At 39.0% G+C, this 12,087-nt stretch overlaps 1 protein-coding gene across 11 annotated transcripts in view; it reads left to right on the top strand.

Annotated features, from left to right (window-relative positions):
- The window catches only part of CHD7 (chromodomain helicase DNA binding protein 7), a 195,854-nt gene that overhangs the window by 159,313 nt on the left and 24,454 nt on the right, over positions 1–12,087 (top strand). For all 11 annotated transcript variants that reach the window (XM_072998969.2, XM_078393767.1, XM_072998966.2 and 8 more), the window contains 7 exons: positions 2,430–2,625; positions 3,214–3,381; positions 4,004–4,183; positions 5,219–5,329; positions 5,434–5,639; positions 6,634–6,833; positions 9,036–9,195. In XM_072998969.2, coding sequence (XP_072855070.2) covers positions 2,430–2,625; positions 3,214–3,381; positions 4,004–4,183; positions 5,219–5,329; positions 5,434–5,639; positions 6,634–6,833; positions 9,036–9,195 — 1,221 coding nt within the window. The remainder of the gene's footprint in view (positions 1–2,429; positions 2,626–3,213; positions 3,382–4,003; positions 4,184–5,218; positions 5,330–5,433; positions 5,640–6,633; positions 6,834–9,035; positions 9,196–12,087) is intronic.

A 12,087-nucleotide genomic window follows, 5' to 3' on the forward strand; every position in this document is an offset into this window, starting at 1 on the left:
ATTCATTCATTCATTTATTTTTTAGATATTGCAGAGCTCTGTTTAAGCTTGTGAGCCTGAGCCCAAAGGGATATGTAGCAACCTTTCCAAGGAGTAGACAGGATGGTAGCAAACAGAGGAAGGGATGCAGTAGTCCAAATATTGTCATGTTACTGCTCATTCCTTTGGTGGATTAGGAGAAAGAAAAAGGCAGCATTGAAGCATCCTTAGCACTCAGGATAAACGAGGGGGAGGGGGAGGAGTTCAAGAAAACCAGCAACATCCCTAGTCACATGTACATATTGCCTGTGCCACCACCAGAGGCAGTTTGTTAGGACACCCTGCCCAGAGTGCCTTAACATAGATGGGCTTTTGAAAAAAAAAACACACAGATGACTCTAGAGAAAGCCAGCCTATAATAGGAGATATGTGACAGCTTCTGGTCAGGGTTGGGCACAGGTGGTATGTGCCTGTGCACAAGAGAGAGCAAACAATCACCATGGACCACTTGCTGCTGCTACTTATCTTCATCTCACCTTTCCCATTTTTGCTTAAGTATGTCATTGAGCAGCAAGGCAGCATAGGAACCTAAGCGGCCATTAATGTTACCTGGAGACTTCCTTCCCTCTCCCCCCCCCCCCCCGCCCATGATAATGTGTTTCAACTCAAACAACAGGTGAGGGGAAGGGAAAAGATAACAGATTTTAAAAAGGTCACTATCCTGTGCACACTTTCATGGGAGCAAACCCATTCTGTCATTCCATATGAGGAGTCTCTTTACTTGCACCTTTTTCTTGACCTGTTGTATCACCACCAGAACTTAGAGAAGTTCCTTTTTTGGATTGTAAGCCCAAGAATTCCCCGGTCAGCTTGACCAGTGGCTTGGGCTATAAACGTCCTAATCCTCCAGCCAGCATGGGTTATATATTGCAACCCAATCATGCAACAGGTGAAAGAAGACAAACAGGAAGAGGAGTCCCAATGACATTAAATTCAAATAATTTATTGTCATTGTAAGTCTATACATAGTATATACATACAGCAAAATTCACACAGACACCCAGAGACCAAACTCACATGCACACACATAAATATCCCCGAACACTCCCCACTCATTAAAAATCCCTCACTAAAAATACAAACATCTGTACCACAGGCTAAGTAACACTGTCCAACTATTCACTACTGGTGGTCTTCAAGTTCATTATTAAGTGCAATTATAGCTCTGGGATAACAACTATTCAGAAAACATGTGGTCTGAGTCTTAATTGTTCTGTATCTTCTGCCAGAGGGCAACAGTTCAAAGAAGTTGTAAGCAGGATGGGAAAAGTCTCTAAGGATGTTGTGTGACTTCCTCAGATAGCGGGATGTGAAGATGTCATCCAGGGTTGATAGCTGGAGCCCGATGATATTCTAGGCAATTTTAATGATTCTCTGTAGAGCTTTTTTGTCTGCTACAGAGCTACTCTCAAACCATACAAGAATGTCATAGATTAGGACACTCTCAATAGTGCTACGATAGTAGGACAGAAGTCCCGTATTTTTCGCTCCATAAGATGCACCTTTCCATAAGACGCATCAATTTTTTAGGAGAAGAAAACAGGAAAATATAATCTGTTTTCTTCGTTCCATAAGACGCACAGACTTTCCACACACACCCCTGTTTTGTGGGAAAAAGTGTGTCTTATGGTGCGAAAAATACGGTAAATGCTGAGATAAATTTAACTTCCTGAGCATTCTCAGGAAAGACAGCCTCTTCTATGCCTTCTTCACTAGCATGTTGGCATTTATAGTCCATCAGAGGTCCTCTGAGATGTAAGTGCCCAGAAATTTAAAACTACCAACTAAAAACCCAAAAACAAATAGCTTCCACTGTTGAAGTCATTTTTTAATCACGCTCTGCCTGTGCCATTGCCGGGAGTTCTGAGTTCAAAGTAGGCTGTAAAACCAACCCAGTAATAGCTAGATTTTGTAGGAGAGCATCCCTTTTAATCCTAACCCACCATCTCCAACCCATGTCTTTTACTAATTCTTTCATGCCTTAACAAGCTAGTTTAATTATGCCTGAAAAACTCTACATTCCATGTCACGAACCATTATAAACTATAGGGAAGAAAAACTATCTCTACTTTTTTTATTATTAAAAAAACAAGTTTTTGTACTTATTTTTAATTTATGAATTTAAAATTTTGAGGGTTGGACTTAATGGTTACAGAGAGAAGGAAGTGTGTTAGGGTTTTTAAAAAACCCAAAAGGGCTATGGTGCCAAAAAGTCTTGGAACTCTGGCTGGACAATTTGAAATACTGGTTTAAAAAAAGGAGGAGGAGGAGGAAATAATAATTAAGGAAAAAATGTGGATTTGCAAAGTCTCAAATTTCCTTTTCATTCTGGAATTCTTAACATAAATAGTTTGTTAAGATTTACCTGTCATGCTGCCCTGTTTTCCTAGGTATCCATATGAACGAATTGATGGCAGAGTAAGAGGAAACCTTCGTCAAGCAGCTATTGACAGGTTTTCCAGACCTGATTCTGACAGATTTGTTTTTCTATTGTGTACAAGAGCTGGTGGTTTAGGGATAAATCTAACTGCTGCTGATACTTGCATCATCTTTGATTCAGACTGGAATCCTCAAAATGATCTTCAGGTATGATGTTAGAGACATCTGACAATTTTTTCTCTTAGTTATACACATACCGTATTTTTTCCATTTATGAGATACCCCCATTTATAAGAAACACCCCCCCCCCCAATTTCTAAAACCAAAATTAAGAAAACTTAGCTTTGAATTTTTCATCCTCTGGGCTCAGAACGCTCAGACATTACGAGTCCCTGTTGCATCTGAGCCTACAGGCTTCACCTCCAACGAGGTGTGTTCCAGTTGGTTTGTTCAGCATCAGCTGATGTCAGTTCCATAAGGCTCTTGATTGGAGGAAGCTAAGTCTCCTGACTGTAGGAAATTAAGCCTCCTGATTGAAGGAAGCCTGTTTATAGAGGCAAGGTACGGATAGTTTTCCTCTCTCTCCGTATTCTCAGCTTACTTCCATGTATAAGACACATCTCAATTTTTAGTGTACTGTAATGGTTTTAGGAAAAAGTAGTGTCTTCTACACAGAAAAATACAGAAAGCTCTTGAGTATTTTTAATTGATTAAATAATTGTTCCTAGGTTTTTACATAATGCGTTTGTAATCCATTGTATTGCAGAAGCTGAATTCTTTTTTATAATTTTCCAGGCTCAGGCTCGATGTCACAGGATAGGACAGAGCAAATCTGTGAAAATCTACAGGTTAATTACGAGGAATTCATATGAAAGGGAAATGTTTGATAAAGCAAGTTTAAAACTTGGTCTTGATAAAGCTGTGCTTCAGTCCATGAGTGGAAGAGAGAATGCTACAAATGGGGTAATAGTGTCTCTCTGTGTCTCTGTTTCTGTCTCTGTCTGTCTCTCTAGGATCGTTCCTACTTTTTTAAAAAAGGATCTTTCTTAAATTTATTTTGCTATCTATTAAATTTGACTATGTAACTGAACACACATTTTGGGACAAACAAGCCATTATATTAAATGTCATTGTATTGCATATAGGCTTTTTTAAAGGCACCCACTGGTGAACACTAGTAATTAGGGTGTTTGGAGCAAGGTAGCATGTAATCGTTCTCTTCCCAGCTGTGAAGCTGACAAAAAGTTGCTCTTCCAGAACAGCTATTTGCATTTAGAGGAAAGCAACTGAGGAGGAAAGGCTTAAACTTCCCTTCCTCTGGTGTCACTCCAGTATTTATGCTATTTGTGTTCTTTAAAAAATAATTCCTTGTTTCACCCTTTGTTATAGGAAAACATTTTCTGCAGAGGGCAGGGTCAGAAAGTTTCTGAAAAGACTTTTCTGGTACAAGAGAAAGTTATGTGTTTTGTTTTACCTTCAGAACCATACCATTTATACTTGTTGAGGAAGTTTAAAAAATTGTCCTTGATACATGATAAATATTATGAGTCTGATAAAAGTGGCTCCTACTATGTGCAAATTATAGGTACAACAACTTTCTAAAAAAGAAATAGAAGATCTTTTGAGGAAAGGGGCTTATGGAGCTTTAATGGACGAAGAGGATGAAGGGTCCAAATTTTGTGAAGAGGATATAGACCAGATACTTCTGAGGCGAACACACACAATCACTATAGAGTCTGAAGGAAAAGGCTCCACATTTGCAAAGGTAAGGATTAAGGTGGATGTTTTTCTGACATAAATGGAAGTGTGTATGAATGAACTTTATTATAGATACAAATGGTCACAAATATGATTGTGATAATCACAGTGTGCAGGCAGAATTGTGTCAAAATAGAATCTAAAAATCACCAAAATCTGGCATATGTTGCCACAGAATGCCCATGAAAGCCATGCTCTGTCCATTATATTTTTGTGTATCCCCAGAAGACTGACAGGAATGTAGATAGTGCATTGTGTTGTTTCTTTAATGAGAACATTGTGCCCTATAGTGTGAATATGGAATTAGTACAGTTTTCAGATTCCTTGTTAAGATGTCCAGTGCACTGCTCCATAATCTATTTCAGTATTGCCTGAAATAAATTCTCCATCAGTGCTTTTGGACAGTGTTTTTCAACTTGGTGCTGTTGGCCCTGTTGGCTGAGCATGGTGTGAGTTGTAATTCACCACAGCTGGAGAGCACCAGGTTAATTATGCTGGTTCTCGAGACCCTCTGAAGAAGAGATATGCAGTAATTTTGGGTGATGTGCAGAATGAAACATGAACTCCCAAAAGCAGCCCACCCAGCCTTTCCAACCCCAATCCTAGCTGCTTTGTAGATGACATTTCGGAAGACATTAAAGCACCTTCTATTTGTTCAGTTGATTTGCATTTTAGTCCAGAGCATAGCACAGACTGCAAGTAACCTTTTGGAGGTTACTTATTCATAGGGTCACCATAACAGCAAAAAACAACAAAACAAAGTTATACAACTGCATACCCAAGACTCATATAGCTGTACTGTTTACTTCTGGCAGTCTATCCATGGACCTCTGCATTTCCCATCCTGAAGATACTGCTGAATCAGCAGCACTGTGATATGACCACTTCTTTCCATGGAATCCTACTTCCTTCCCATGGAATTATATGTCCTCCACTTAGACTGTTGTATTGTAGACTTTGAAAGCAAGGTGAATAATGCTGACACTATTTTTCATTGCACTAATACACATTGGGATCTTTAATCAGCATACCTTTGTTTTAGGCTAGTTTTGTTGCATCTGGTAACAGAACAGACATTTCTTTGGATGATCCTAACTTCTGGCAAAAGTGGGCCAAAAAGGCTGAACTTGATATTGATGCCTTAAATGGAAGGGTGAGAAATTTAAATGATTCAGGGTTTTTTTGAATATCATTAGAGTAGAATAATAATGATAATGATTTATTAAATGACACAAAATTATTCTTTTTTTGTTATAGAACAATTTAGTTATTGATACGCCAAGAGTAAGAAAGCAAACCAGACTATACAGTGCAGTGAAAGAAGATGAACTGATGGAATTTTCAGATCTAGAAAGTGATTCTGAAGAAAAACCTTCCATTAAACCACGTAGGCCACAGGACAAATCCCAGGGTTATGCACGAAGTGAATGTTTTAGGGTGGAAAAAAATCTCTTAGTTTATGGGTAAGTAAGATATGCCCTGGATAGCCATATAGACTATTATATTTTTAACAATTTAATCCCATAACGTATACAATATATACATAGGCTTCAAATGATGTACTGAGGGTTACTTAGTTGTGGCAGATGCTTTATGTGCTAGGCTGCATTGTGGGAATGCTGTGACTTTTTTTCCAAACAATTTACATTACAAACTTATATCTTCCTTAGATATGCCATTATGAGCCTTTCAAGTTAAAAGATGCAAGTAACTCAACTTGCAGTTGCAGTGCCTACAAAGTCGCAGTTCCCTCCCAATTGATTTGAACTTCTAAAATCAAAACCCAAAGTGCTAGTGTCTTCAGTATTTTGGATTGTCCTTTGGCACTGCTCTTACCCAGAGTCTAGTAGCCATAGAATAAAACTGTGGTATGTAGTGATCTTTTGAGGAAATGAACAGGTAGTGAAAGTATTAGTTTTAAAACTTCAGTGTCATTTGCTCAACAGTAAACTCCTGGTTCTGTGAAACTTGAGAACTTTCAAGCTGAAATAATGCCCCAAATGACTTACAGCCTTGAATTTAGCCTGGCTACCTTACTGAACTACCATTAAGATGAGATTAAGAGTCTTTTCTAAACTGTTTTTCTTTTAGGTTCTATACAGCTATTACAAATAGAGGATTATAGGATCAAACTCAAACTGATCCACAAATCTCAAGACTGTAGAAAACTGCTGTAGGATAAAATTTCCTGTGCAAAATCATGAGAGCTATTAGCATTAAACATGTGTATTTTATTATTTCCAGTATAGTTAATTTGTGGCTTTTACGAGCAGTGAATTTGCTCCCTGCTTGGTAAGATAAATATTCTTAACTCATTGGTGCTAGAAGTTGGATTCCCTGATGTGACCTGCAAATTCATGATACATTTGGTCCTAATACAAAAATTCCCAGTCTACCTGGCACTCAGTAGTTAATGTCAAAATGTAAAATCCAGTTCTGGATGTGTTTTTCTTGTAGCTGGGGACGGTGGACTGATATTCTCACACATGGGCGCTATAAACGTCAGCTAACAGAACAAGATGTGGAAACCATCTGCCGCACTATCCTTGTGTATTGTCTCAGTCATTATAAAGGGGATGAAAACATCAAAAGTTTTATCTGGGATCTGATCACTCCAACTGCAGATGGACAAACACGGGCCTTAGTAAATCATTCTGGTTTGTATCTGCAAATTTTGTTTCATTTTATATTCAGTTGCAGACATGGCCTGTTGTATGAGAATTATGAATATTCTTAGGTCAGTGTGGGATGTGGTGACGTTGCGGGTTAAACCGCAGAAGCCTGTGTGCTGCAAGGTCAGAAGACCAGCAGTCGTAAGATTGAATCCACGTAACAGAGTGAGCTCCGGTGCTTGTCCCAGCTTCTGCCAACCTAGCAGTTCGAATGCATGTAAAAATACAAGTAGATGAATAGGTACCATCTCGGTGGGAAAGTAACGATGTTCTGTGTCTTGTCGCACTGGCCACATGACCATGGAAACTGTCTTCGGACAAACGCTGGCTCTATGGCTTGGAAGCGGGGATGAGCACCGTGCCCCTGAGTTGGACACGTCTGGACTAAATGTCAAGGGGAACCTTTACCTTAGGTCAATACTTTCCTGTGTAATCTACATGTATTGTTGCTCGATAAGCTGGTGATCAAATTTGGTATCTGTTACCCTGAATTAAGAATAAAAAAAATAGGTACCCTGCTATAAAATTTGGCTGCTAAAGACTCCTTTGCAATTGTTTGTCTTGATTGTGTATGTAGATTATGAACCAAAAAGCTAACACTAGTTTCTTCATGTCACAACATAGGTAGCTGACATATGAAACTGAATTATTAATGTGTTTTAGCTTGCTAAGTACCCTAGTCGTTGTTCTCCAGACTCATATTCAGGATTTTTTCAGACCCCTCACTCATGATGCCAGGATTTGAATTTGGAGCCTTCTGCATGCAGCTCATATGTTACTAAGCTATAGCCTTTCTTTAGCTCTTTAAGGCGTGAAATATTGTTATGAATTGAATTGTGCTTTAGCTTGTAAACCTGTCAAAGTGACTTTCTTTGACTTCAAGGGGTCTGCTTTAAGTGTGACTGAATTTAGGTCTTAACCTTTTGTGCATAAAATCAATAGAAATAATTTCTTAATACTGTAAATTATTATGTATGCATCAGATTTCTGATACTTATATTTCTGGTTTACCTTAAGACTCTGTAAAAAGGGAAATATCAAACAAATGAAAATGTTTTGTGCCAGAAGCCTAAGCTGAATTTCTTTTCTATTTGTTACGATTTTTATTTAATTGGAAATGTTTCCAATCAGTAGTTACATTTTTGGGGGAGAGTTGTTTTTTGCATGAAATATGCTTTCTTTATCAATATGTTGTGCAGCAGCTGGATTTTTTACTTGAATTTGAGAAATATGGAATCTCTCACACAAGTACTGTACACTTCATTTAATTCACTGGATTGCTTTAGGCAAGTCAGTCACTCTGTGAGCTCTAGCCACTTATAGAGTTATTTCAAGGCTACAAAGTTACTTTTAACTTTGGAGCAGTGGGAAGATGCAAACATCTGGAATGATCCAGCTAGAGTTAAATACTTTAAATCCCATTGACTTTAAACACATGTTTAACCTCCTATTGAAGTCAGTAAGACTTCAGTGCTTTTAACTTTCTCTGAATCATACCCATCATATTGATTCCTCATTTTGAAAACAAAGTCAACATACTAAAAATCCAGCCAATAGAAATGCCAAATTCCTCAACTTCTATAAATTGTGCATACTAAGAAACTTCATTTGACGTCTGTCATTTTATTTTGTTTTCTCCACCATTTTACTACTTTACTAGGTCTGCCTGCTCAGGAATAGACTTTAGAAAAATATGCTCTTAGGTAAACATGTAGGAGAGCAAAAAACTGTAGATTACTGAACCTGTTCTCTGAGAAACTTAACTTTGCAAACATAAGATTCAGAAAGGTACTTTCTGGGGGAGCTGGAGCTAAGATATTTTAGAAAGCTGAATTGTGAACCCTGCACTGTATTCTATTATGCCTCTGTTTTTCTTCTCTGTATCGTAACTGCATGATTATAGTTATCATGGGACATAATGCAGTAGTGGATAAGACCTATCTTTCTGAAAATCATTGTGTGCATGTCTTGCTTGTGGCTGTAGTTTTCGTTGTATGGTATACTGTGTATATACTTACAATGACAATAAATTATATATTATATATTATTATATATTATAGTTTGCAGAAGTGAATATTGAAAGAAGGGCTATGTGAAAATGATTTTATAGGCAGATGTCCCCTTTGACATGTGATCAGTGTTAATGCTCCTTGCTGAAAAAAAAACATGTATGTATGCATTTCTTAGGCTTGTCTGCTCCAGTGCCTCGGGGACGAAAAGGCAAAAAAGTGAAAGCTCAGAGTTCACAACCAGTGCTGCAGAATGCTGACTGGTTAGCAAGCTGTAATCCAGATGTCTTGTTTCAGGAGGATAGCTATAAGAAGCACCTCAAGCATCATTGCAATAAGTAAGTTTCTTTGCAGAACTTTAGTACTGCAACATAGGTCATACAAATTACTGTAGTGAGTGTATTAAACCTATGGTATATTCTTACCAATTTTAGAGCTGGCCTGACTGTAAACCAGATTTCTCATAGTAGTTAATTATGATCAAGCTGTCTATGGAAGCAGTTTATTCCTGTTGGTCTTTTCCTCATAGGTATACCCTATCTCCTAGGTGAAAATCACCTCTGCAGTTTTCCAGCTCTATAAACAGTTTTGGGAGTAATACTGGAAAGCTTAGAAACATGGCTTTTCTGTTAATCAGTTTCATAAAATGTACATATTTACAAGAGTCCCTGATGGATTTATGGTTTTCTGTGGAGGGAAGTTCCGTCTTCTGTGGGTGCTGTTAAGCGCAGCATTTTGGAGGGTTTTTATATAGGCTGATGTCAGTATGTAAAAACACAGTTGGTAAAAATGCTTTGGATTTATTCAAAGTAGGGATAGTCGTGAACTGCATATGCAGCATGAATCTGGCATACCATTTTTAAAAAAATGTAAAGCCATATAACATGTCCCATCGATGTTGAGAGAGAGAATAGAGACAAGCTGCATTTTTCAAATAAATACAGGCAAAATAAAGCTGAAACAACTGCAGATATTTTAGCTGTTCATGAAGCTGACCAGGGGTGATGGTGCAGGTGCACCCAAAGCCTTTCTTGTCCAGGGTGCTATTAAGATTTAACTCTGGTGCATGCAGGACTCCCACTGAATATGAAGCAACTTCAAAAATGCAGGAAGCAAAATTTCATAAGACAAAGAATCGTGCTGAGGGATCTATCTCACCCTGGGCAAAGAAGGCTTTGGATGCACCTATCACCACCACCCCTTCTCCAGCTCCTCCAGCAGCTGCCCACTCAGACGAGGAGGTGGGGCATGGATTGCTGCAGCACTGAAGAGGGGCAGGAGCAGAGTGCATGCTGGCTAGTGAGTGGGGGAATCTGGCTGGGGGAGTGAGGACAAGGAAGCAAGGCAGGGATTGCTGCAGTGCTGCCTTTGAGTAGGCAGCTGCTGCAGGAGGCAGGGAAAGAAAGTCTGTGCTCCTGCCATGACTGGGGAAATGACCAAAGAGGAGAAGGAGTAGAAGGCATGACAACTAGTGAGTGGGGGAATCTGGCCAGGGGTGAGGGACAGGATTGCTTAGCACCTGCAGTACCGATACAACGATTCAACACAATCTGGTGATCCTGATTCGTGTCCATCACAATCACTAAATCGCAACCACTAAACTCAGCTTGACTGACATCAAGCTGTTAATACTATATAAAATTATTACCCTGTTTCCCCAAAAATAAGACCTAACCCAAAAATAAGCCCTAGTATGATTTTTCAGGATGCTCATAATATAAGCCCTACCCCCAAAATAAGCCCCAGTTAAGTGAAACCCTGCCCTCCACCATTGTGCAGACCACCAGAAGAAGATGGCATTACTATTTGAATAACTTAGATTGTTGTACATGAAAAAATTAAAACATCCCCTGGAAATAAGCCCTAATGCATTTTTGGAGCAAAAATTAATATAAGACCCTGTCTTATTTTCAGGGAAACAGGGTAAAACTAATTTCTGTACCCATTAGTGTGTTAAACCTGAATTCCTTGTCCCAAGTCTGTGTGGTAGTAGGCTTCTGAAACTGAATGGAGTTGTAAAAGCAACTGAAAACAATTTAGAAATTTCCCAGAATGTGCATGAGCCCTTAGCCATACCCTATGTTGATTCCAGTCAGAGTATTTGTACATATATTTATTTGGTGCCCTGCTGAATAACAGATGTGATGTTTTTTATATCTCGCATTAGCTGACGCTGCAAAGTTTGCAAATATGAAACCTAGTAGTGACTTGACCCTGAGTAAACTCTGTATTCTGAGCCCATACCTTGTATCTAATTTAAAATTTCTGTTTTGTTCCGTGTTTCTAGATTAAATATTTCATAGATCTTGCCACACTGAAATCCCCTACCTTACATTTATAGATATTCCTGCTAATGAGATACACTTTTTATATTATGGCACAACCAAGAAAGGAAATACTGTACACTACTTTTCTGTATAATGTTTCAACTAATTATTGACATTTGTCAATTTACCAGTTTTGATAAGAGGCTGGGCTAGGAGCTACATAGGCCTGTTTCTCTGAACATAGAGTTTGTTCTTTGCTTAGGTCTGTGACGACCAATTCCTTCAGCCTAGCGGGCAGTGGATGATTCTTTGAGCTAAGCTGCTCAGGGAGTAGAATCTGCTCATGTAATCACTGTGCTTCATTGCCCTATTGTGTTGACTTAGAACAGTCTAGCTCACCAGATTAAAGACCTTCCCATTGTAAAACCTGAGGACACTGTAATACTGCAGCCTCTAGATTGTCCCTTTCTTTTTCTTTAAAGAACTGAGAGTAGTGTCAGCCATTGGAGAGTAAGGTATGAGAGCACTACTGTCCTTTGCTATCCAACACCACAGTGTCCTTTCTACACTGTGCCTCCCCACACATCACAGATGATATCTGCTGATAAGAAAGGCTCCTTCCATATTGGAAGACACGATACAAGGTGAGAGTGTCATCATTCTGCATGAAACAGCAGGATGCACTGGTTTGGTGCATACTTCTGTCAGTGCAGATGCACTTCCACATACGGTGCTTTTTACCTAGCAGTTACATTACAAAAAAATGAAATGGCACTCAAGAGACTGGGCAATATTGCAGACGCCCTGGGGTTACCTTATTTTTGTACCATGATGGAAGAATTGAAAGAGAAGCCTCAGGGATGTGGCAGCAGGGCTCAGAAGAGTAATGCAGGCCAAGCAGAAGAAGGAAGCGATACTTCTGGGCTTTCCTCCCAGTTGGTTGGCACTGTTTTGCAATGGGAT

The sequence above is a fragment of the Pogona vitticeps genome, chromosome 4 (genome assembly GCF_051106095.1).
Source record: "Pogona vitticeps strain Pit_001003342236 chromosome 4, PviZW2.1, whole genome shotgun sequence".
NCBI classification, from domain to species: Eukaryota; Metazoa; Chordata; class Lepidosauria; order Squamata; family Agamidae; genus Pogona; species Pogona vitticeps.